The following is a 27731-nucleotide window of genomic DNA, read 5'->3' as shown; positions in this document are numbered from 1 at the left end:
AAGAAAACTATTCAGTCATGCTGCGTTGTTTCAGTAAACATAGCCCATATCTCTAACTATGAAAGTTGGCGGCTCCCCAAACCTGTTTGTCACTGCAGTCAGGGATGTGTAATGCCGCTCTCGTCAACGTCTATCGGACTAAGCGAAATCGGCGTGTGCTGTGCTTGGTAGTCACCCCTATCTAATAGACATATGTGACCATGCAACTTCTTTCACCCTTTGGCTGCATAGAGGAAAACCATTAATGGGGTCTCCCAGTAATCAGACATTTCTACCCATTTTGTAAGCCCACGGTAGCAGTGCACAAATATAGGGGGCACAGATTTTACAACGTGCAAAGAAACACACACAAGCACCAATACACGGCTAAGCATTTTTGATTGCGTTATTCTTTAACCCCTTGGCACAAAATTACGCACATGTACATTTTTTTTTCTTACATTCCTCCAACCCCTAAAGCAATCTGTAAAACATCACAATGACGGATACTTGAGATATTTATTAGCTTGTTTTCATCTACTTTGTGAATAATGGTCCTTTGGAGACACAGAGCAATTAAGGACACGCAGCTGTAGCTGTCATATCAGCAGAATATAATGCCGCTGTATTAAGAGGAGAGCGAGGATGTGGAAAAATGATCTCTCATCCCAGAAAAGAAGAAAATAATGACATTTACAAGGCCAGATGTGGAGAGTTTGGTTGCTTACCACAGCTGGGTTTTGCACAGTCCTTGTCGTAGCTGGTGAGGAATGCAGACATGTCAGCAGCAGATGTGGTCATGTCATGTGAGTGATTGGGAATGGGGGCTATAAGGTTAGACAATGCGTGGTCCATGGGGTCCTCCTCTGTAATGTATGTATAAGGACAGAACTCCCTCGTCCTCGAATAGATGTTCGCATTGTCGTAACAATCAGAACAGATCAGAAGCTGTCCGCCACCTAGAAAATCAACAAACCCTCATCACTGCATTATCAAGAAATCCATCATGGAGCATAAACAGCGGGGAAAGGCTACATGCTGTTACTGAACACAGATTACAGGGCACAGTAAGGTTTTCCATTTTGGCTGGAGATAAAAGTCCGAGATAAAAGTTCAGTTTATCTCGGAGTGTAGTAAAGTACTTTTCTATCAAACAGAAAGAATGAATTTCAAACATAGTTACTGTCTCCCTATGATCAGCCTCCGTGTCCGCAAGCAATGAGGTGTTCTAGAAGCATGTCTAGTCACATGGCAGCGGCACCGATTCTTCCATAGGACGTAAAATCATGTCACATCGTTATAGGCAACAAGGTAATGCACAGAAAATAAGCGCAGGAACCAGGCGGAGGCCATTCTGAATAAACCATTATTGTCAGCGACACATTATCTCCATCCACAGAGACGTATTTTGCTGGGCGATTGCTTCTCTTACCTGGAACGGGAAGGCTGTCTCTTCGGTCTATAGCATGTAAGCCATTGCCGCGACCAAATAATTGCTGTATTCTCCCATTCTGCATATTCGATGCATACTGCGCATTCAGGATTTCGGCATCTGCCTCACTACCGGTATCAACGTACAGACCTTAGGGAGAATAACAGCATATTGCAGTGTAAGTATCAAACCACCATTAGAAACTCGACTACCAAAACGGAGGCCTCTCTGGCCCTCACTCTGCTGGGAGTGGGAAGTCACTAAGGCTAGGACCAAACTGAACAAATACTCAGAAGGTATGCCCCAGACAGAGGCCATTGTTAGGATGGAAGAAGATACATCCAGAGACCCATTGTAAAAGAAAATTATGGTATACATTTCTCTGCAGTGGCTTTCGGTTTAGGAAAGTGCAGTCTGATGTGTTTTCCTATACATGTAATGGTATGTCAATGCATATTGGCCAGGCAGAGGCCGAAAGAACATTTGTGGCCTCAGTTGATGAATGATGGTCTATAGCACCGTGCTTGTGCTTCTGGAGATATGCGCACCCTACATTTACATTTAAAAATACATATATCAGAACATCCTCTTACGGGTTTTGGAATGAAATTCCTTAATCATATGCTGCGTGTTCCGATATGTATTTTAAAATGTTGTCTATGCACATGATTTTTTTTTTAAATAAAAAGGAGTTCATCCTTGAGGACAGAGTGCCGACGTTTTCTTCAGTTGCATACATTGTTAAATGGCTTGTCACTTACCTAACAATTGATGGTCAATATGAAATTTGTGGGGCTCAGAGACCCCAACAATCAGCTAATAACTATTCCAACAGTATCCAGAACTAAGCTGTAGGGGGCAGAACACAGCAGCCCTGTACATTGCCAAGTGCTGAGGTACATTCACTTGGTAGATAAAGTGCAGAACTCTGCGGCCACCAAGTAATGTACGGGGCTGCTGAGTTCCTACAGTACCTTTCTTCATTCGGGTGACTGCATTAGCAGGTGTAGCAAGTGTTCTAGTAACACCGATCTCACACTGATAATCTATCCTCTGAACAGATTTTAAATCATTAGAGTCTAAAATACCCCTTAAGGTGGGTTCTCCACACTGCAGCAATGCGACATGTCAACATTAACTGGGCTCCCAAGGGGCCATTTGGTTTAATGGGTGTAGAATTTAATGGATTGTTTTTTCTGGGGAGTCATGAGGCTTTCCAGCATCTTTGAGCATCTAGTAACGTGGAAAACCCTTTTTTCTGTTGACAGGCAACAGGTCAGTATAGGCGTGAGCTTTTGGGATCAAGTCGAGTTGTTATTGGTGCAGTAATATTTTAATTGACATACAAATTTTGGGGAAACAGACTGCATAAATTACCAACAATTTAGCATGAAATCTTTAGTCTTCAGGTCAGTACAATCATGGGTTGGACAAAAAGTAGTATTTTTTTTTTAACAAATGTTTCAGCATCCCTCAAATCTAGATGCGGTTCTCGGTGACTATAGAAAGCTGCACCTAAAGAATTAAATGCCTGTGAGCAGGAATATAATATATAGCTGTCACCTGCGGTTGATGAAACTGCTGCCTGTGAGCCAGCTTCATCACTGCATTGTACATGTACGGCACTTGTCGGAAACTCCTTGCCCACTGTGCAGTACATGTATGGCACTTGTCAGAAACTCCTTGCCCACTGTGCAGTACATGTACGGTGCTTGTCGGAAACTCCTTGCCCACTGTGCAGTACATGTACGGTGCTTGTCGGAAACTCCTTGCCCACTGTGCAGTACATGTACGGTGCTTGTCGGAAACTCCTTGCCCACTGTGCAGTACATGTACGGTGCTTGTCGGAAACTCCTTGTCCACTGTGCAGTACATGTATGGCACTTGTCGGAAACTCCTTGCCCACTGTGCAGTACATGTATGGCACTTGTCGGAAACTCCTTGCCCACTGTGCAGTACATGTATGGCACTTGTCAGAAACTCCTTGCCCACTGTGCAGTACATGTACGGCGCTTGTCGGAAACTCCTTGCCCACTGTGCAGTACATGTACGGTGCTTGTCGGAAACTCCTTGCCCACTGTGCAGTACATGTACGGTGCTTGTCGGAAACTCCTTGCCCACTGTGCAGTACATGTATGGCACTTGTCGGAAACTCCTTGCCCAGTGTGTAGTACATGTACAGTGGACGAAGAAAAGTATTTTTAATAAAACACAACTCAGAAACAGTGTCACTCCTGACTGTGTAGATCGCCATCTCCATGGAAAGTTTACATCCCTATCCATGCATATTTTTTCTGCCACTTTGTTCTTCGCTTCATTAAATAAACGATAAAGCAGGAAAAGTAAAATCAGTAGCATTTAGCCGAAGACTTCTGCAAGATATATTTAACTTTACAAACACAGTTGTGACATAAATGAAGCTGTGCTCTGGACCCCATGTACATACCATCTGTCCCCTTGTGAACACAGCTGCTGGCAGGAGGCATGAGCTGTTGATGGCTACCAGCCTCGGAGTTACTGTACCCTTCTGGTGGCTCAGACAGGGTTCCTTGGGAAGACAGGTAGCTGGGGATGTCAGCAGGTAGATTCAGGTCCTCTGAAGAAACAAGACAAAATATATAAAAGCTTAATCCATCACTGACTATAGGAAATCGTTCCTGTGTATAGAATACAATAATTACAGATATAACAATTGCCATACATTATACGTATTCGGTCTCATTCACTATTAATAACTTTTTCACAAAACTGGAAATCTGCATGTATTTCATGTCTTACTGAATATGCACCGTAGAGTGGAAATGAAGAATTAGGTTTATTATTGACCTGGTATCGGTCACATGTAGACTAGCTATATTGGAGTAGGGGTACATCTACATGCAAATGGGAAGTAGGGGGAGCCTCAGACTTCTGGTTTAGAACTTCCCAATAGAAATGTTTGCAGGGTGAACATGTACCGTATATACTCAAGGATAAGCTGAGATTTTCAGCCCATTTTTTTTAGCTGAAAGTCCCCCTCTCGGCTTATACTCGAGTCATACCCAGGGGTCGGCAGGGGAGGGGGAGCGGGGGCTGTCTAATAATACTCACCTGCTCCTGGCACCGTCCCTGCACGTCCCTGGCTCCCCGGCTCACCAGCTTCTTCCTGTACTGAGCAGCCACATGGTACCACTCATTACAGTAATGAATATGCTGATCCACCTCTCATAGGGGTGGAGCAGCATATTCATTACTGTAATGAGCAGTAACGGTGACCGCTCAGTACAGGAAGAAGCTGCGGCGCCGGGGAAACAGGGACTGCACCACGCCAGGAGCAGGTGAGTATAACTGGGAGGGGAGCGCTGGGAGGGGAGCGCAGCGCTGCGCGATATTCACCTGCTTCTCGTTCCGGCGCCACTCCGTCTTCAGCGTCTTCTGCAGTGAAGCTCAGGTCAGAGGGTGCGGTGACGTGGTTAGTGCGCGCCCTCTGCCTGAACGTCAGTGCAGAAGACGCTGAAGATGGAACGGCGCCGGAACGAAGTCATGTGAATATTGAAAGTGCCGGAGGCCTGAGCGACGAGAGGTGAGCATGTGATTTTTTTTTTTTTTTTATCGCAGCAACAGCAAATGGGGCAAGTGTCTGTATGGAGCATCTTATGGGACCATAACGTTTGTGCAGCACTATATGGGGCAAGTGTCTGTATGGGGCCATAATCGTTTGTGCAGCACTATACGGGGCAAATATCTTTATGGAGCATCTTATGGGGCCATAATTAATGTTTGTGCAGCATTGTATGGGGCAAATGTCTGTATGGAGTATCTTATGGGGCCATAACGTTTGTGCAGCACTATATGGGGCAAATATCTTTATGGAGCATCTTATGGGGCCATAATTAATGTTTGTGCAGCATTGTATGGGGCAAATGTCTGTATGGAGTATATAGTGGGGCCATAACGTTTGTGCAGCACTATATGGGGCAAATATCTTAATGGAGCATCTTATGGGGCCATAATCAACATTTGTGCAGCATTATATTGGGCAAATGTGTCTATATGTGTCGGCTTATACTCGAGTGTATACGGTACTTGTGCTGTATTGTGGATTAGTAGGAACCTAGCCTTTCCAAAACGTAACTAGTTTAAACTTCTCCCAATGTAGGACATACATGTACATTATATGTTAGATATGGGTGTACAGAGCAGGCACCTGCCTAGCTGCACTCACTGATGTTTAATCATTTAGATGCGCTGTCATAGTTGGAATCCACGTCCCACTCCTCCCCACACAAGATCTCGGCAAGTGGGTGGGGGTGCAATGAGCCACCATAGCAACAAGGTGACTACTGAAAGTCACTGACACTGCCTACTAGGTACTCCCATGAAGTCCAGACGGGACTTCATTGGAGATAGATAACAGCAAGTTCAAGACCCTAACAGGGATAAAAAGAATGAATAGCAGTTAAAGAGAAACTGTCACTAGAAAAAAAATGCTATTACCCAGCAGATATGGGGTTAATCTGCAGGTTAATGGCATTACTAACCTGTCCGAGAACTGCACGTAGCCAACCGCTGGAGGGCGAAAATTAACTTTATTCTCCCTGGAATCATTTGGTTTTAGTCAAGGGGGTAGGGCCAGCATGGTTACAGCGGCTGCACTGAATACTCACGGCGCCGCCCCTTGACAAACTGCAATGCTACCGGGGAAAATAAAGTTGATTTATCTTTTACTTTTAGTGCAAAAAAAAAATAAAAAAATAGCCATCTCTGTGAAAGTGAAAAAAACATAATTATGACAATATGGCTATTAGTCAAATTTTCCATTTGTGGGCAATCAAAGTGGAAATGTTGCCGCAGACTCCAGGTCTCAGTGAGCAAACACAAAGTTAGAGAGTTCCACGAGACATCTAGTGGGCATAGTCCTCACACATCAGGCTCTGTGGAGGGGATCATTCCAGCACATTTATTTTCAGCAAAAAATAAGCCCTGTGTAATCGCTCCCACCAGTGACCTACAATAGAGGTCTCAGGGAGATCACCTCTGCAGGTTCGTGGCTATGAACTGAACATATTAGATTACAAAGATCCCTACGAATATCTGTGCACAGCAGATGAAAAGGCTGAACGCTCACATCATCGGAATCTGGATTGCGCTTTCAAGATAGAAACGTTTTTCAAAATTCCTAAGCCTTGCTTGGCAGTGTGCTTTGTGGTTGTACAATTCAAGTCCTTACCATCGGCTTTTCAGTGTACATCATTTATTGGCATAAAGCAGGCGGAGACATACAGTTGTGGCCAAAAGTATTGACACCCCTGCAATTCTGTCAGATTGCAATCATTTTCAGGAAGAAACTGAGTATTAACACAAATTCTTTGGTATTATTATCTTCATTTAATTTGTCTTAAATGAAAAAACACAAAAGAGAATGAAGCAAAAAGCAAAACATTGATCATGTCACACAAAACTCCAAAAATGGGCCAGACAAAAGTATTGGCACCCTCAGCCTAATACTTGGTTGCACAACCTTTAGCCAAAATAACTGCGACCAACCGCTTCCGGTAACCATAAATGAGTTTCTTATAATGCTCTGCTGGAATTTTAGAAAATTCTTCTTTGGCAAACTGCTCCAGGTCCCTGATATTTGAAGGGTGCCTTCTCCAAACTGCCATTTTTAGATCTCTCCACAGGTGTTCAATGGGATTCAGGTCTGGACTCATTGCTGGCCACCTTAGAAGTCTCCAGTGCTTTCTCTCAAACCATTTTCTAGTGCTTTTTGAAGTGTGTTTTGGGTCATTGTCCTGCTGGAAGACCCATGACCTCTGAGGGAGATCCAGATTTCTCACACTGGGCCCTACATTATGCTGCAAAATTTATTGGTAGTCTTCAGGCTTCATAATGCCATGCACACGGTCAAGCAGTCCAGTGCCAGAGGCAGCAAAGCAACCCCAAAACATCAGGGAACCTCCGCTATGTTTGACTGTAGGGACCGTGTTCTTTTCTTTGAATGCCTCTTTTTTCTCCTGTAAACTCTATGTTGATGCCTTTGCCCAAAAAGCTCTACTTTTGTCTCATCTAACCAGAGAACATTCTTCCAAAACGTTTTAGGCTTTTTCAGGTAAGTTTTGGCAAACTCCAGCCTGGCTTTTTTATGTCTCGGGTTAAGAAGTGGGGTCTTCCTTGGTCTTCTACCATACAGTCCCTTTTCATTCAGACGCCAACGGATAGTATGTGTTGACACTGTTGTACCCTCGGACTGCAGGGCAGCTTGAACTTGTTTGGATGTTAGTCGAGGTTCTTTATCCAACATCCGCACAATCTTGCGTTGAAATCTCTTGTCAATTTTTCTTTTCCGTGCACATCTAGGGAGGTTAGCCACAGTGCCATGGGCGTTTAAACTTCTTGATGACACTGCACACGGTGGACACAGGAACATTCAGGTCTTTGGAGATGGACTTGTAGCATTGAGATTGCTCATGCTTCCTCACAATTTGGTTTCTCAAGTCCTCAGACAGTTCTTTAGTCTTCTTTCTTTTCTCCATTCTCAATGTGGTACACACAAGGACACAGGACAGAGGTTGAGTCAACTTTAATCCATGTCAACTGGCTGCAAGTGTGATTTAGTTATTGCCAACACCTGTTAGGTGCCACAGGTAAGCTACAGGTGCTGTTAATTACACAAATTAGAGAAGCATCACATGATTGTTCGAACAGTGCCAATACTTTTGTCCACCCCCTTTTTTATGTTTGGTGTGGAATTATATCCAATTTGGCTTAGGACAATTCTTTTTGTGTTTTTCATTTAAGACAAATTAAATGAAGATAATAATACCAAAGAATTTGTGTTTGCAATCATTTTCAGGAAGAAACTGAGTATTATCTGACAGAATTGCAGGGGTGTCAATACTTTTGGCCACAACTGGGCACAGAGAGGTTGAATTTGTTTTGTCATGTTTCTGAGGATGACAACATGTAAGCCTGGCAGGTGACAGGTGTTTGTGTGCATCTAAACGTAGGAAGAAATGGTGTACTCTGGGGAGGTTCCTGCCAGAAGGAGCAGCTACTAGCCCTATATTACTGATGACCAACAAGGCCTGAAATTAGCAATCAGGATAAACTTCAGCCAATACATTACCCACAACACAAACCAGGGCCGCCTGCTGTGAACTATGAGGAGTGAATAGCCGTGATACGGTCACTTACCAGTATTGGTAATGCTGTAGTCTTCACTTTTCCTTCTCATATGGTAGATAACTATCACCCAGACCAACGATGTCCCCACGACACAACAGACAACCACAATTATGACGATCCCAACAGTAGTCCACCCATCTTCTTCATAGCCTATGACAGTTTGTGAGGAGTCACAGTTTGGTGATGACAAGACATATAGGTTGATGTGACCCCGCTCAGTTCCAAGAGTATTAGACATGCTGCAAGTGTATTTCCCAGCATCTTCTGGGCCTGCATCAACAATAATGAGCAGCTGATTTGCAGCTGCAAAAAAGTGGCGTTCTGTTACCATCAGGGGCCCGTCGTCTTTGGTCCAGTTCAAGCGAGGTGCTGGGCTACCTCCTGCTATGCACTGCAGGACAGCAGTCTCCCCACGAGCCACTGTTCTGTCTTCAAGGGGTCTTATAAAAGAAGGTGTTTCTGAAAGCAGAGACATCACATAATTATAACCAGCAACAAATGATTAATTAAAGGGATTGTTCAGGACTTTGAGATTTATGACTCATTCCATAATAAACCCTCCCATGAACTTCTGTCCACTAAACCTGTGTATATGTACGGCAATGTATTAATCTACTAACCTACCACCAAATTCTTCAGAATACAGCGCCGTTCCGATTCTCTTCGGACTCGGGTAACGACAATCCAGACTCCCCAGATCACACCGTGCTGTATGTGCGCTGGAAGTCTTTTACAATGATGGCATATGGAACCTCAATCTGACACTTCAGAGACGACATTGTAAAAGTCACTTCCGGGTCACGCAGAGCAGTATGATCCAGAGAGTCTGAAGAGCAGTGATGTCTTTTAGAAGAGGAGGAAAACAGTGCTGGATACCAGAGAAGACTGTAGTGGGAGAGTCTATTAACATGCCAATACTACACTAAATACACACAGGCTTAGGGGAGGATAAAAAAAATAAGTGAAATAGAAAGCTTGTAAGATAGGTCATCAATATCAGATTGGTGGGGGATTAAACACCCAGCATTCCCACAGCTCAGTTGTTCACCGTTCTCACTATAGCTGGATGTACAAGTGTCCAGAGCCGAAACACCACAGCTCAATGCACTGTGCAATGGCCATTGTCAAGTCCTCCAGTTCAGCTCCCATTGCCCTCACTAGAGCTTAGCACCAGAGAATGACCACTACAACAAGGTACAGAGCTGTATATTTCTGTCTCTATACACTGTATATTGGGCCACCGAGGGACATGCTAACAGCTCATCAGTGGAGGTGTGGGGTATCAAACAACCACCAATCTGATATTGGTGAAAATCTGAATGATTGGCCATAAATGCCAACGTTGTGGGCAATCCTTTTAATGATTTGCAACTAAGAATTGAGGAACAATTTATGGGAAAAAAAACACATCAGAAGCCATGCTTTTAAAGACATAAGAATCACATGTATGAAAACTATAGAACATGACTTTCTATAATATAGGACAACTGAACATTAATATAGTGGCATAAGAGAAATGCCATTGCGTACACTACAAGGACTATCGTGTGACTTTCCAGACCTGTTCGTCCACTGCACACAGCCCACAACATGGTCATTGTCATATCCATAAATAACAAACAAGTCTACCGGCACTATAATTCCATCTATATGGTGCAATGGATGATGAAAAGTAAGGCTAGGTTCCCATTGCGTTAATGGGTGAGCGCTAACGGACAGCGTTGCACGGCGAAATTAACGCCGTGCATCGCGTCCGTTAGCGCTCCCATTGCCGGCAATGTTAAAGCGCATTGCTAGCGCGTGTCATTTTCAGCACGCGCTAGCGATGTGCCGTTCTTTTGTAGCGCGCCTCAGACGCTGCTTGCAGCGTCCGTGGCGCGCCCGAGGTCCGTTCCCCGCTCTCGCAGATCGGGGATCTGCGCTAGTGGGGACGTTTAACGCGACCCCTTAAAAGACATTGCGTTAGGGCATTCCGTTTAGCGCTAAGCGCTAGCGGATTGCGCTAACGCAATCTGAACCTAGCCTAATGAATACCGGTACAGTAGGCTCAGTGTAGACATTTCAGGGTGGGGCTGTCCAGGCTTGGGGTTCAAGTCTGCAATCACTTTACGCAACTGTAGACTCGTGAATCCTCCGAGCGTGCCCAGTGCTCACTGTCTGGATTTCCTGGTGCCGAGAGCGTGGCTACAAGTAGGCAATTTGCATACATGTGATCACGTGCCGACTAAACAAGTGCAGCCTCGCTCAATACAAGCCAGGCTGGACACGTCTAGTAGGAATGTGGCAGAAGTATGCAAAATACATACTTGTGGTCACATGACTGCTGCTCCCAGCACTGGAGAATTCAGACAAGCACGTTCTGTGAGGTTTCACAAGTCTGCAGTCACACTGAGTGACTTGAGGTTTGAATCCCAAGCCTGGACAGCCCTTTTAAGATAGAACCTTGTTAATGGCAACATTTAATCATGCTTACAGTTTTGAGATGCAATTTTATTGAATCTACAAGATCAAAACTATTGTGTCTCCCAGTGTACCATATGGCTAGGTAATCTGAGAATTAGCAACAGCAAATTGGTTTGCCCATGCATAGGACAAACACGTTTTACTTACCCAACACCGTCAATGTCACATTGGTTGATATACTGCCTGCGGCATTTTGTGCCATGCAGCTGTACAGCCCCATATCTTCAATTTTGACATTGACAATAAAGAGGACTTCATCCTCTGGCATTACATGCATGCGGCGTTCTCGGGCTGCAGGGAAATCTGTTCCACCATCTTTCTGCCATGCGATCTGCGGAGGTGGGTGACCATCTGCTGCACACTCCAAACGTGCCATGGCACCAGTGCGGATTGTCAAGTCCATTGGAGTTTTAAGAAATGAAGGCATTTCTGTGAAAAGGGGTATGAGAAAATAGGAGGCAGTATGAAGATTATATCACTGTAATAAATGTTATCCAAAGTCTATTACTGAACTCTAGTGCTAACCGCTTCCAATAAAGATACGTTACGCCACATAAAACTGCAAAAATAATTTTTGTGGTGCCAACATATTTTGCACCACTTTACAATTTTAGGGGGGACTTGTACAGACAAAGACATTACAGAATAAGCATAACTCATACCAAAAAGAGTGAGGGCCCTGCTCACAAGCAGGAAATCGGGAAGACACGAAAGGTAAATGGTAAAAATTGCTTATATTGTACAATATGGTATGCACATAACGCTGCATGAACTTGTCGCCAGCCAGTATGTGTACAGTACAGACACATAGGGCTATTAGGTGCATGCAGGGTGTGAACAGATGCTACAGGTGTCAAGATTTAAGAAAATGTTGTATGGGACAAACGGGGATAGTTAGATAAGTGAGGTGGGGCAATAGGCCAGTCTAAAGAAATGAGTTTTTAAGCCACGCTCAAAACTGTGGGTATTGGAAATTAACTGAATTTTCCTGGGTAGTGAATTCCAAAAAATTGGCTCAGCACGTGAGAAGTCTTGGAGACAGGCATGGGCTGTTCAGATTACTGAGGACTTTAGATTTAAGTTATTAGCAGAATGGAGGGCATGGGTAGGGTGGTAGACTGAGACGAAGGATGAGATGTAGGGGGGTGCTGGACCGTGGAGAGTTTGTGGGTGATAGGGATAAGTTAATATTGAACTCTGGAGTGGATGGGCAACCAGTGCAACGACTGGCACAGGGTAGAGGCATCGATGCAGCAATTGGCGAGGAATATGATCCTCGCTGCTGCATTCAAGACGAGTTGGAGAGGGGAGAGTTTAGTAAGACGGGGACCGATTAGTAGACAGTTGTAATAGTCCAGACGAGATGAACATGAGCTACAGTAAGAGCTTTTGCCAAGTCAAAAGATAAGAAAAGGTCTGATTCTAGATGTTTTTAAGGTGTAGGTGACATGAGCACACGAGTGATTGAATGTGGGGAATGAAGGAAAGATCTGAATCAAAGATAACATCAAAACAGTGAGCCTGTTGCTGGGGAGTAATGGTGGAGCCACACACAGAAATGGTTCGTGGAGGGAGGAAACACAAGGAGTTCAGTTTTAGGCCTCTTTCACACTTCCGTCTTTTGCTGTCCGTCGTTCTGTGCAAAAAACGCATCCTGCAAAGTTGCCCACAGGATGCGTTTTTTGCCCATACACTTGTATTGCCGACGGATCGCAACGTATGGCCATATGTCGCGTCCGTCGTGCACTGGATGCGTCGTGTTTTGGCGGACCGTCGTATCGAAAAAACGTTCAAGGGAACGTTTTTTTCATACGTCGGATCCTGCAATTCCTACCGCGCATGAGCGGCTGGAACTCCGCCCCCTCCCCCCCAGGACTTTACAATGGGCAGCGGATGCATTGAAAAACTGCATCCGCTGCCCACGTTGTGCCGAATTTTCACAACGTCCGTCGGTACGTCGCGCCAACGCATTGTGACGGCCCCGTACCGACGGAAGTGTAAAAGAAGTCTTAGACAGATTCAGTTTTAGATAGAGGGAGGACATAATGTTAAACAGCAGAAAGACAATCACTGGTACTTTGTAGTAATGCAGGGTTAAAAGCAGGAGACGAGGTGTACAGAATAGAAGATGCGCTCCATTAGGAGGAGCTTCTCAGCTTAACGCAGTAGAATTTGGCTGAAGACACGTCGTTACACTTGACAATGGTCTGGGGAGAGGGTAGTCGGAGATTCTCCTTGTGAAAAGAATAGTCGACGTATGGATACTCCTAGGCCAGACACTGCTCACTTTGAGCAACGGGGAGCAAAAACCGAGAAACTGCGGCCTGTAAAAGGAGTGCTATTCCTTTTAGAGAAGATTCTGGTAGTCACGTGTCAAGTTTTTTTTTTTTTTTATTTGTTTATGTTTATTAAAGGCTGGTATGGACTTTTAGGATTGTACACTAAAGAGTGGCACGAGAGACACTGTTCTCTTCATCTTCGGAGACAACTAAAATGGGAAGGAATAAAGAGAACTTGTAATAGTAAACTTACAGCCTGTTCTGAAGGCAGCATATTCTACAATGAAGGGGCTGCATATATTGATATATAGGTTTATGGGGAAAGATTCAGATCTTTGTATTTTATTTCTAAAAAAGGAGTACGCCAGCATTTTTAATTTCTCCCCATTATTGATTGGTAATGTGCGCATTAAAATACTTACTGGTCGCTGTCTTCTGTCGTTTGCAGCGCTGCACTGGGTCTCTACTAGATCACGTGACCACAGCCATTTCTTGCTGCCTCACACTTAAGAGAGTTAGTACCCTACAAGCCTCATTTAGACGTCCATTCATCACTGACCAGCTGTGGGTCTCCTAAACTATTAATGAGGCTATTAAGATCAGGTCAGGAGACCTGCGGCCAGACCTTGTTATATTGATGTCTGAATGAGGCATTACTGTAAGTCTATGAGAGTGTTGTTCTTAGTGTCAGACATACATTGAGAAAGTGATCTCTAACGTAAAAGTGGTAAGGCAGAAGACACACTGGGAGCCAGCAGGGCATAACTATGGTTATGTGAAGAGAGATTAAAACAGTGGTGGAGACGGCAGAAGATTGCAACGATTTTAACTCACCGATTACACACAAATTACTAGATGGTAACAAGAAATAAAAAAAAAAGCTGGTCAGCTTTTTTTTTTTTTTTTTTAATTACTATTAAACTAGATGGTGGCCCGATTCTAACGTATCGGGTATTCTAGAATATGCATGTCCACGTAGTATATTGCCCAGCCACGTAGTATATTGCCCAGCCACGTAGTATACAGCACAGAGTCACATAGTATATTGCCCAGCCACGTAGTATATTGCCCAGTGACGTAGTATACAGCACAGAGCCACGTAGTATATTGCCCAGTGACGTAGTATACAGCACAGAGATGTAGTATACAGCACAGAGCCACGTAGTATATTGCCCAGCCACGTAGTATATTGCCCAGCCACGTATGTCACAGGTTAAAAAATAAAAAATTAACATACTCACCTTCCGATCCGAGGGCCCCTTGTAGTTCTAACATACTCCCCATACTTGTAGTTCTGTCGCCTGCGCGGTACAGGCGGCAGCTTCCGGTCCCAGGGTGTGATGACGTCGCGGTCACATGACCGTGACGTCATGGCAGGTCCTTCTCCCACACGATTCTTGCTACCGGAACCTTCCGCTTGCACAGAACGGTTACCGGAGGGTCGCGAGGAGCGGGAAAGGCGGCGGAAGGTGAGTATATGATTTTTTTTATTATTATTATTATTTTTAATATTAGATCCTTTTACTATTGACGCTGCATAGGCAGCGTCAATAGTAAAAACTTGGTCACACAGGGTTAATAGCGGCGGTAACGGAGTGAGTTACCCGCGGCATAACGCGGTCCGTTACCGCTGGCATTAACCCTGTGTGAGCGGTGACTGCGGGGAGTATGGAGCAAGCACTGACTGCAGGGGAGTAGGGAGGGACTAATCGGACTGTGGCCGTCGCTGATTGGTCGCGGCAGCCGTGACAGGCAGCTGGCGAGACCAATCAGCAAATGAATAACCGTGACGGAAGTTGAGGACAGACAGAAGGACAGACAGAAAGACGGAAGTGACCCTTAGACAATTATATAGTAGATCACTACTTAGGAGTCCAGTGGGGGTGCTAATCTGTGATTGACAGCCATCAAAATACGTCAATGATTAAAAAAAAACAAAACTGTCATTAAGTTGTTCCGCACACTAGAACCCAATATTAGCAGCAATATAAAATCCATAATTTAAGTAATAAGAATCCTTTACCACACTTATTATCAATTTGTTATTCTCAGACTAGACCGCATTTTCAAGGTGACAAGTTCGCACTAAAGATTGCTAGGTTGTATATTAGGGTGATCTGCCATGTAAGTGTAGTAAACCCCAGCTAACTTGAGGCCTTGACCTTTAACTCCTCATATGTAAATTGCTATGGTCTTAGCTCATTTATCTAAGGGTACCGTCACACAGTGCAATTTTGATCGCTACGACGGCACGATTCGTGACGTTCCAGCGATGCATTTACGATATCGCTGTGTCTGACACGCTACTGCGATCCGGATCCCCGCTGAGAATCGTACGTTGTAGCAGATCGTTTGAAACTTTCTTTCGTCGTCTAGTGTCCCGCTGTGGCGGCATGATTGCATTGTGTGACACAGGTTGTATACGATGTGCGCACAGTAACCAACGGCTTCTACATCGCAAATACGTCATGAAATTATCGCTCCAGCGCCGTGTATTGCAACGTGTGACCGCAGTATACGACGCTGGAGCAATACTTATACGACGCTGCAACGTCACGAATTGTGCCGTCGTAGCGATGAAAATGGCACTGTGTGACGGTACCCTAAGACCTCAACCATTAGAAGATAGCAGGCGTAAATAGCCCAAGTCTTTACTACAGCAAATCACAAGGTAAATGTCACTACTAAAGTATTCTACTGGTACATTTCCTCTTCAAATGATACACTCAACATTGAAATTGCAGTTACAAGGTAAAGTCATGGAATTATGGAAATCATAAAATCTAATATGTTAATGATATGCAAATGATGAAAATGGAAATACATTTTCCAAATATTCTATTTTGTTCAGTATTGAGCATGAGCGCCATGTGCAGAAATACACGCACTTACTTGCTTTACCATGCTACCAACAATGTTCTTATTGGTTGTCTGAGGAATATTCTGCCACGATGAATGCACTTGACAAACTTGGAGATGAAAGTGGATGTAAACCTGTGCAGCCAAGGATCCAATGTACGACCAGATGCAGTTTTATTAGTTAACGCGTTAACTAGGTAATAATACCTCTTCATCAGGACAAACCACAATGACTTCCTAGATACTGTCCTCATATTTTGGTTTATCATAGATGATACAGTGCCATTTATTTTTATACGGTATATATGATTACAATAGTCACTTTATAGCAGGCATGCTACTGTTTAATAGGGGGTTTCCAAATGTATTTGTATATAGACCTGTATGACCTTATTATATCTATATATGTCTTCATACGTTAGCAGCCATACTGAGTATGCCATTGGGTTTTACATTTCTTTATATTTTTTGTCTACCTCTCATGGTTGGTTATTATAATTCTTATCCACCTATGTCATTTACATTCATCAGGGGAATACTCTTACAAGCGAGACTTCTAGTCTCTTCCGCTCAGGAATTTATGGATTCTGTTTGATCTATTATATACATCATTCCTGAAAGGTTTGCGGTTTTAGAAGACATTCTTGTTATAGCTGTATATTGCCTTTAATAAGGATTTAATTAACATTTTTAAACATGTATCCAGTATATGCCTTTCCTTTATTTCATTCTACTAAAGGAGAGTTACTATTTCCATTGGATATGTTCTCTCTGAGTCTATGTGCACACGCTGCGGATTTTCTGCGGATCCGCAGCGTTTTTTTGCGGTGCAGAAACGCTGCAGATCCGCAATTGATTTACAGTACAATGTAAATCAATGAGGAAAAAAAAAAAAAAGCTGTGCAAATGTTGCGGACAATCCGCTGCGGAAACGCTGCGGTTTAAAAGAAGTAGCATGTCACTTCTTTTTTGAGAATCTGCAGCGTTTTTGTACCCACTCCATTATAGAAATCCGCAGGGGTAAAAAACGCAGCAAATCCGCAAAAACACTGCAGCAAAAATGCACAAAAAACGCGACAAATCCGCAGCTGCGTTTTCAGCCAGGAGAGGCAGAATCCGCACCAGAAATTCCTAAGGCTAATCCGCAACGTGTGCACATAGCCTTATTCTATTGTTGTCTTGCTCTGCACCATGAATGCCTTTGAGAGCGGTAGCGTCATTGGTCTGCAATCGCAAATGGAGCGGTCAGCAGTGGATCTTGACGATTTGCCTTTATGCAATCAGGGTGGCAGAACAATCCCCAGACAACCATTAATAACCTTACTGATAGCATGCCAAGGTATGTGTGTTTGTACTATCGTATGGTGCTTATACACAATACTGAATAAATCGAGAGGTTTTGAATGTTTTACTTGTATTCCCCCATCATTTGCATATCATTATGTATCAATTTTGTGATTTTCATGACTCCCTGACTTTCCTTCTTTGTGTTACAATTTCAATGTTGAAGAGTGTACATTTCATTATTAATATTTTACAATAGCAACACCAGGAACGTGGACTATACATGTGATTCATAAAGTCAAATTTGTCTTTCAGACTAGAGGGTCACCTTAAGGTTTAAGAGAGTGATTAGTAGGCAGTAAACCTTGCACTATGCATGCTGCTTGACCCGCAGGACCTACATTACTTGATAACCGTTATTTTGTGCATTTTGCTTACCATTAATGGTGAGTTTAGCTTTACTGGAATAATTGGAGCCAAAGTGGTTGGTGATGACGCATTGGTATTTTCCTTCATCTGTAAAATTCACGTTGAAAAGGTGCAAAACAGTGGTGTATTCCACCAGCTCAGCCCCGTGCTTCTGAAATCTGGCAAAGGTTTCTATCCTTGCATCATACAAGAGTTCCGTGTCTTTCCTCCATGCGGTAGACATCGGGGTGTCACTGCTACTGGCTGCGGCACAAGTCAGAGTCACATTCATTCCTTTCAGCGCCACGGTGGTTTCTGGGTGAATTTTGATTTGTGGTTTTGGAAAGTTATCTAGGGAGGAGGAATGGAGGAAGAAAGAACGAACATGAGTTACTTGAAATACAAAATAATAAACTTAGCAGACACAGGCAGGTTTAGTGGGCCAACTACATGATCTGCCTTGGAGAAAACAGTAAGTATTTCAGAGGTTAGACTTTATACTGAGCTTAGTCTGTGGGGTCATGTCACCTGCTCTGTTCCCGTGGCTGTGTACATGCAGCCTTTCAGACAGATAGGAGTGTTCAACAAAAATTCTCCCAATTCTTAAAATGTGCAATGGATGCAATCAGGAATAAGGTCAAGACAAAAAGGGTACAGTCAGTTAATGGCTCCAATTGTCAGCATTTTTGTCGCTTTTTGGCAAGCTATGGCGGTTCAGAATAATAAGAAAATATATGGAGCATTCTAATCATTTTTATTTTTACAGCGCCAACACTTTACAATTTATAGGGGAATTGTACAGACAATAAAAACACAGAATAAACGTAACTCAGATACCAAAAGCAGCGAGGGGCACTTCTTGCAAGATTTCAATTTATGAAGAAATAGAATATACCTTTCGTGTGTCCCCTATGACACATCTGTGTAAAGGATATATTTATACTTCTTGTACTAGCTGGAATATGTGCTCGGAAATATACTGGAACGGTCACTTATTTTGAGAACACATTGGACATGAGCAGCACAGAAAACGAGAAAATCAGTCCTGTAGTAGGAGAACAAATGGGGCACTGTGCACCGACACCTTTCTGTCACGGCCAGCAATATAGCGGTTGTCCACTACTTTGAGGGAATCTGCACTTGTTGATTTTTCTGAGTGTTGGCAGCAAAAATGCTTTAATGAAATATATGCTGGTTTTTCTTTACATTTTTCTTGTGTGTTTTTGAGGATTTTGTTTCCCCATTCATTTGAATGGGTGAAAAATACTGCAATAATAGACATGTAGCAGATTTGAAAAAAAAACAAAAAAAAAACACTATCCAAATCTGCAAAGAAACAATAAGCGGCATACACATGAGGTTTCAGAAAGCTCATTTACTTTGCTGGAAAAGCACTGTATTTTTTCCCACGGTAAAAAAGCAGAGTGTAAACGAGCCCTTATAGCAATGAACCATCCTCAAGCTTCTGAGATGAACAGTTGTCAAAGCTGGACAGTGCCAAGATGCGACCGTCCAGGCTGAGAACTAGTGGGGAATGAGCTGCTGCGAGCGCAGCATCAGTGACTAGCAGTGACGTAATTTAGGGTATGTGCACACATTGCGGATTCTCTGCGGATCCGCAGTGGTTTTTTGCAGTGCAGAATCGCTGCAGATCCGCAATTGATTTACAGTACAATGTAAATCAATGAGAAAAAAAAATGCTGTGCACACTTTGCGGAAAATCCGCTGCGGAAACGCTGCGGTTTTAAAGAAATAGCATGTCAATTCTTTTTTGTGAATCTGCAGCGTTTTTGTACCCATTCCATTATAGAAAACCGCAGGGGTAAAAAACACAGCAAATCCGCAAGAAAACCGCAGCAAAAACGCACAATAAAACACTGCGGAACCGCACAAAAAAAAACACAGGTGCGTTTTCTGCCAGGAGAGACAGAATCCGCACCAGAAATTCCTAAGCCTAATCCGCAACGTGTGCACATAGCCTAAGGCAGCTCATTCCTCAGTGGTTCTCAGCCTAGACGTTCACATCTTGGCACCATCCAGGTTGAAAACCGTTTATCCCCAGACATGGATTACAGTATGGGACAGATGGACAAGTGAGGGGCATGGTTGTTTATTATTTTATGTTTTTTACGGGAGACGGGGGGGCTTCAGTGGAATGGGTGTTTAAAAAAAAAAAAAAAGCTGGGTGTTGAATTACAATATAAATATAGGATTAGTAATGGAGAGGAGTCTTATAGAGGTCACCGGACAATACAAAGGTGACCAACCCCACAAATGTCAACCCCACTGCCACAGGGTAAGTGGGAACAGTCGGGCAAAGCGCCAGAATTGACGCATCTAATAAATATGCCTTTTCTGGGCAGCGGTGGGCTGCTATTTTTAGGCTGGGGGTCCAACATCCATGGCCCCTTACCAGCCGGAGAATATGAGACCCAGCTGTCTACTTTATCTTGGATGGTTGGCAAAAATGGGGGACCCCTCGCTGTTTTATTTATATAAATAACGTAAAAAACGGTATGGGGACCCCTCTATTCTTGATCACTAGCCTTGCTAACGCTGACAGCTGAGGGTTGCAGCCCGCAGCTGTCAGTTTTGCCTGTCCAGTTATCAAAAATACAGGGGGAACCACATTTTTTTTTTTAAATTCTAATTTATTTAGATCAAAAGGAGCTGGCTGATGAATACTCCCATCAGCCGCCGTCTGCTCTCGCTGTTATTAGCGGCAGCATGCGTAGGCTGAAAGTAGTAGTAGTCCCGTCAACCGACGCAAGTGACCGGAGGTAAACTTTTTCCTTCCGATTGCAACTGCGGGCTCACTGAACACCCAGGCGTTCGTCCATCTCCACTGTCTAGTGTTCATTGCCAAGAACTTTACCTGCTATTGAATTGAATAGGCTGCCCATGACCCTGTTGACCAGTTCACCTATTGCCCTTTCTTGGACCACTTTTGGCAGGTACCAATCACTGCATATCAAACCATCCCCCCCCAGGACCTGCCTTTTTTGAAGATGCTCAGGCCAACATCTACCCATTTTAATGCCTTCTCTTTTGTCCTGTTTTCAACGGGATCGTTGATCAGTGTATGTCCACTAGGTAAAACCTACAGATCCGGAGTAAACTACATTTAAAGAAGAAGTGCACACATTTTTAAACTTCCAGTAATGAAACTGAAATTAGATACAAACCACAGATAAAATCTCCAGACTCCACGCTGAGCAGAGAACGCCCGGCCAGCCAATCAGGATGGGCACAGCTCACATTTACTGAATTCTGCAGACCGCTGTCAATTAGCCAATGGGGAAACCACTTTAGCTGACAGTCACATAGCAAATTGCTTGTGTTTAGGATTCTGTAGAAGACGAACAGAAGGTTATTATCAGACAGGGAACAGCTAGACTGCTTATTTTGTCACAATCATCATGGGTAGAACAAGTCAATGATCATCAGAACTCCAACAGAGCAGTGTTTTAGATACTCGTGCTTGTAAAGCCTGGCATAAAATGTTCAGAAGTAGAACGGCAGGTCAAATCATTCCCTGGAGCCAGCGTAGCAAGTGTAGATTTTACTTACAAGAGAAAAAAACTAATATCAGTTTGTGAAACTTTAGACTGAGTCTATGTGCTGCTTGCAAATATCGAGCACTAGGATTAGTAATACTTACAACTGCTGGAGTTTAATATGAGCAAAGGCGTCATCTTGTAAAGACATAACCCCGTTATTGCTCAAGTCACTGTGAAGAGAAATGAACAAATGTCAAATAGAAAATCCATATCAGTGTTTATTAAATGAAGCTGCTGCCATTATTTATGCATCGTTGGAACAGAACGGCATGCAAGAATATTACAGTCAGATACAGCAGCACATCACAAGTACATGAAAAGGTGACCTCTGCTACCAAGCTACTGCCATCACATGAAGACAGCACAGCCCGAGGAGCCCTCTGCAACATGCACATATTAAGAGGCTTGTACTAGGAGAATCTTATTTTAGTCGCTGGGAAACCTTGGCGTTAGACAGCAAGTCCGTATACTGGACCGTCTCTAACATCAGAACCTAGCCTTTGACAAGGTGACATCTGGATGGAACATACGTGATCTCTCTCTGTATGGCTTTGATCCACATGATCTGGACAACATGACTAAGTGAATGGCTGTTGATGAAGGTGACCCCAGAGTATTTTATAGTGAATTCATGTCAGACTTTATTAATCCTTTCATTTATTGAATCCGTGAATATCCTGGGGTCTAATATGCTAGATAAAAACTTCATTGGTGCTCCCTTGCTTGCAAAAAAAATAATAATCAATTTCCATCTGCTTTCATTTATGATTGCTAGAAAAATGTTCCCTCTTGCAAATGGTAAGAGAACTCTGCTTTAGTTGCCAAATTTAATGCCAACCTACTACATACAGGCATCCCCCTGACTTACAAACCTCGGATGTTTGGAAGAAAAAATGATTTATATTCACCAGTGAATACAAGTCCTCTTCTTTCACCTTTGTGTTCAGCATCTCCGGCCTCTTCACTCTAAACCAGGCATTACGGCCATGTCCAAGGCAGAGCTCATTGCGCGTCATAAGGTCGTGTTGCCATTGTTACCTTATGGGGCACAGTGAGCTTCAGCCCTATTCCGACTTAAAGGGAAGGTGCCACCAGTTTTCTTGTAGTTTGTTTTTTTGTGAAATTAAGCTTAAAATAGTAAATAAAATGTATTAATGCAATGTTTGCACTGTTTGCAAACATTTCTATATGAAAAATATTATATATTTTCTTACAAATATATATATTGACCACTAGGGGGAGCATTTTCCGTTTTAGACCTCAAGCAGCTATAGTGAGACTTACCAGCTTTACTGTTAGCTGGAAAATCTGGGCAGTAACTGCTGACATCAGCATTTCCCTCCCCTTTTGGGTGGTCTAATATACCAGGGGCAGAATGAAGAGCAGCATCACAGGGCAGAGCCATTTTGTGTGTGACTGCCCTGTGATCTGCTATCACCAGCAGTTAGTGCATCAGAAGCACAGTTAGTTTATGTGGTGTGTATGGAGCAGCATTGTCTGTGCAGAGCTGTCTGTGACTCATCCCTCAGTAAGATAAGAAGGAGCTCCAGGTCTGCAGTGAATGGCCAGGCATTGTGGAGGGAGGGGAGAGATACATTGTATGGCAGAGAGAGGTGTCAGGTGTCACCTCTCTGCAGGCTGGGAATGGAGCTCCTGTGATAGAGAGTAAGTGGAGCTGGGCAGAGAGCACTGGGCTATAATAAAATGGCTGCTAGTCACACCTACAGCAGTGAGCTGTGCAGCCCACAGAGGCGTGCCCAGCTCACTGCTAACACCTCTCCAATGTTATAGATAGGGTCAGCGCCGGTCTATTATCTCCTATGTCCATGGGGTGCTGTAAAATGACACTGCCCTGCTACTGCTGCAAAACCAAGATGTCAGCCCCCAGTGCCTTCTTTAAACACATATAACACACGAAATCTGTTTCACATGCATTTAAAACTTGGTTATAGCAGCATGTTATGCTACATTACAGTGATTTATTAATGATCTACAAACGCGGTACCTTACCTTTAAATACATATTCAAGTTATGAACAAACCTAAAGAATGTAGCTAGTACACAGTCCAGGAATTGCCTGTACTTCCCCAAAAATGGCATAACATCATAAAATGGGTGAGAAGGACTACAGATAATCCTATCAATTATAGGTCCGTCTCTCAGTAACCACATGGCCCATTTATTTCTATGAACACATAACTTATTAATGTGGATATTTATATTTTTCACAAAATGTGGCCAAATATTACTATTGTTAGAGATGGCGTGACGGGCTTCAAATCTACAAATAGCTCTTCTGTCTCACTTCAGTTCAAACACCGATTTCTCAGTAATGGAAGAACAGACTGTTCATGTAAAGGTATTGCTGGACCTCTGCTTGAAAACGCTCTATTTGCATATAAATAGTTTTGGGGTGAAATCCTGCTGACAGACTCCCTTTAAAAGGGAATTGTCATTTCCCACATGGCCGCCAATCCAACAGCATTGGGTGATTAAATTTCCTCCCCAACTATCCCTGTATAACATACTGTATTTTTCCGAATATAAGACACACGCTTTCCTCCAAAAATGTGGGTCACAGGAGATGGCTGCTGCGGCTAACTTCTGTGCCCGCTGCTAAGAGAAATGAATATTCACATCTCTCCACACCAATGGGAGTGAAGAAAAGTCAATGTTCATTTCTTTTTAATGGCGACACGCTGTTAGCCACTGTCGCCTGCTTTCTGCAGCTCCGGTATTCACGAGTGCCCGCTACTTAAGGGAATGATTATTCGCTGCTCTCCACACCCATGGGTGTGGACAGCAGTGAATATTCATTTATCTTTAATAGCGGATACAGTAGCAGCTCCCGGCTTCCTGCACCTGCTAAGCGATCACGTGTGCCTGCTATTAAAGAGAATGAATATTCACTGCTCTCTACTCCCAAGGATGTGGAGAGCAGTGAATATTCATTCCCATTAGTAACGGGCACACGTGATTGCCCGACCGCTGCAGGAGTCGGTGGCTGTGGCTAACACTGTGCCACTGTTAAAGATCACTGAATATTCACTGCTCCTCATGCTCTTAGTCCTGGTGTGGGGAGCAGTGAGCATTCCAGCAGCTGTTCTGCTTATAGGCAGCACATAACGTCACAGTCATGCACTGCTTACAAGTATAAATCAGCTGCTGGCATCAGAACAGGATGCTGCGAGGGAGCGCAGGAAGGCAAGTAGAATGGTTTATGATTTTTTTTAATGTTTTTCTGATGAGGCCATGCATACCAGGATGGGGATGAGGAGGCTTTTACTATGCTAAAGAGGGTTATGACTAGTCGATGGGGAGTTAGTTGCCCCAGACTAGTAAGCTCCTCTTTTCCATGTTATCACGCCCCTGCCCCTGTGGACGTGACAACAATTTGCACGACCTGGCCTCATTGTCAGCTTATGCAAATCTGAGCACGAACGCCGCTCATTCCGGCAGCATCACGGCGTCTCTGAAGCCAGGTACTCGCCTCCCGACTTCACAGGCGTGCACTGTGCATGACAGCAAATTCAGGAGATGGCTTCGGGTAATGTGCAGTGCATCTCCGAAGACAGGTGTACGCTTCCAGTCTTCAGAGGGGTACACTGCGCATGTCCGGAAGTTCAGGAGCTGAATGCTGCTGAATTGGAGGCCATGGGGCACCTGACAGGTTCCCTTAAAGGGAGAGAAATACTGGCAAAAATACCACTCTTAATACTTGGGAGTGCTGTGCCAATACTATATGAAGCAGAGACTATGCATCAGAACACTCTTTAGTCAAGGGCTACTTCAACCCATAGCTTCACAGCACTTATACAATAGATTATGTGATCAGTGCTCAGCTCATTAAAACATCCATCACATTCAACTAAATAGCAGATCAGACATTTTCAGCTAGACACTACACCACTCTATATACTTACAGCTGCTGCAGTGAATCCAAACCAGAAAAGGCTTTTTTTGTGATGGATTTTATCTTGTTTCCTTGCAAAACACTGAGGAAGAAGAAAAAAAAAAAATCAATTAGTTTCTACTCTATAAGGCATTCATCAAAAACTTGCATCATATTTTGTGTCCCTTTAATTGATGTGGGCTTGGCTTGAGACCCCATCTTCCCCCACACATGACTGTTGATTTAATCAGCAGTCATGTGCCTGTAACAGGAGCGGGTGGAGAGGTTCTCCACCCGTGGCTGTTAACTTCTGCTGTCAATGACGTGATCGTTGGGTGCCGATGGGTTGTCATGACAGCAGAGGGTCCCCGTGCCTGTCATTACTATTCTCCTGCCTGGGGTTCATATGAGATTGTGATTTTGGCTATATATGACAGTGCTGATGGTATTGCTGCATTCATATAAATCCAATCTATCAAAGTATAAAATTAATTAACCCGATTGTCAAACGGCGCAATGAAAAATAAAACATAACGCCAAAGTGTTGGGGTTTTTTTGCCACCGCAATATTGCAAATGAGGCGATGAAAACATAATATTTACCCCAAAATTGTATGAGTAAAAACATCAGCTCAGAGCACAAAAGATGAGTGTTCACAGAGTCACATATCCCAAAAAAATCGGGTCTTGGGATAGGGCAGCAAAAAGAAACCTTTTTCTTAAAAAAAAAAAAAGTCAGAATTTTTTTTCCTGACCACTCAGTCATCTGCCCCATGGGGTATTTGTTACTTACAGAGTTTGTAGTTTGGAAAGTCCAGCAAACGCTTCCGTGGAATCCTCAATAGCCCAGGAGATTTCATTGTTCCGCAGGTCCCTATAATAAGCAGATCACTTTACAGCATTAATAATATTGCTACACCATTTCATTATAGTGAATGTTAAATATACTAACCAAAGGAAATAAACTGTGTATACACAGGCCTTTTAAGAAAATGACAATTTTTTTTTCTGAACACAACGACACAAGCGATCGCACATTAGATGACTAATGCAAAAAGCACATGCCCAAGCGTGAACAAAGCCTAAGAGAGAACGGCCCTCATTTAATTGCCTATAAGTAAAGCAAACTGGCAACAATAAATCAGCGGACCATTAGTACAGGCAACAAGGAGAGATACAATTACATAAATGTAGGACAACTGTAGGGAGTAAGAGCTATATGTGTAGACCCCAACATAAACCTAATGACCAAGCTTTGGCTTCTTTTGTGCTTCCCACTAATATTTGGCCAATTTCATGCTTGCTGTACATTTTCTGAAGCCATTTCTGAATAGGGAAGGATGACTATGTAGTGACTCAGTGGGTTGTTACAGGGAATAAGTTAGATTTATCTACAGATCAAAATTAGATAAGGAACACATTTACATTTTGCATCCTCCTTTAATCTCCTCCTCTCTTTTTTCTGTGTCAGCAAAGAGTGACTGTTGAAACAGTCCAAGTCCAAGTGTATCATGGCGGGGCCAAACATTTAAATCCACCTTCCCACCTGCTTGTTTATCCCTCTATCTCCATCCCCCTATTTCTCAGATTGAAAACTTTGCCTTCATAGAGCCAGAGAAGGGCAGAGAGATAGAAAACAAGCAGGTGGGAAGGTGCATAAATGTGTGTCCATAATGCACCGAGCGCCTGTACTTGGTTCAGTGCTGGCAGAGTTCCTTTAAAATGGCAGGCGAATGTAAAAAGGGTACACAGCCGGAACATTGAAGCTGAGGAACTGAGCTGCAATACCCAAGAACAGCCACTACACTGAGCTGTGTTGTCCCAGACTCCTATAATGTCTACATTCTGTCAGGTGAAAATAGCTGATTGGTTTACATGCAGGGTGACAGACCCACAGTAACCCAATATTTCAGACATATACAAAAAATATGACAAAAGATACTAAATAGTTGCATATGCAAAATTGACTCTTCAGAGAGAGAAAGAGGACTTGAACTCTATATCGCCACCTGTTGGAAGTAGCGATCCTACAAGTCACAATCAACCCTTTAACGAGTCTTAGGCTACTTTCACACACAGCGTATTTGCTGCGTATTTTTACGCGCGCGTATTTTGCTGCTGCTTTACCTGCGTTTTTTTACGCAGGCAAAAAACGCAGCTGCTTTCACACACTGCGTTTTTTGCTGCGTTTTTTGCAGCTGCATTTTTTTCAGCATTGTGTACTGAAAATAAAGTTTGTTTGAAAAAAAAAAAAGGGGAAAAAAAAAAAAAGTCATTGAGGTAATTTCCTGTCTTTATGACTCAGAATACAATACACACTGGAGTTAACATCATGTCGATTCTGCCAGCTGCAATGGCCTTGAGCCAAAGACGCCTCAGCAAGCGGAACAGACATCAGCTGGGGATCAT

At 43.4% G+C, this 27731-nt stretch overlaps 1 protein-coding gene across 1 annotated transcript in view; it reads right to left on the bottom strand.

The window, feature by feature from the left end:
* LRIG2 (leucine rich repeats and immunoglobulin like domains 2) overlaps positions 1-27731 on the bottom strand; it is a 109740-nt gene that overhangs the window by 8242 nt on the left and 73767 nt on the right. Inside the window, exons 9-18 of the mRNA XM_077294927.1 lie at positions 26116-26196; positions 25355-25426; positions 21533-21601; positions 21057-21220; positions 17902-18222; positions 11189-11470; positions 8588-9037; positions 3858-4007; positions 1412-1561; positions 708-938 (exon numbers count right to left, since the gene is read on the bottom strand). Of these exons, the coding sequence (XP_077151042.1) occupies positions 708-938; positions 1412-1561; positions 3858-4007; positions 8588-9037; positions 11189-11470; positions 17902-18222; positions 21057-21220; positions 21533-21601; positions 25355-25426; positions 26116-26196 (1970 nt within the window). The remainder of the gene's footprint in view (positions 1-707; positions 939-1411; positions 1562-3857; positions 4008-8587; positions 9038-11188; positions 11471-17901; positions 18223-21056; positions 21221-21532; positions 21602-25354; positions 25427-26115; positions 26197-27731) is intronic.

Source organism: Ranitomeya variabilis, chromosome 3 (genome assembly GCF_051348905.1).
Source record: "Ranitomeya variabilis isolate aRanVar5 chromosome 3, aRanVar5.hap1, whole genome shotgun sequence".
In the NCBI taxonomy this organism is placed as follows: domain Eukaryota; kingdom Metazoa; phylum Chordata; class Amphibia; order Anura; family Dendrobatidae; genus Ranitomeya; species Ranitomeya variabilis.
This window is presented reverse-complemented; position numbering and strand designations above follow the sequence as displayed.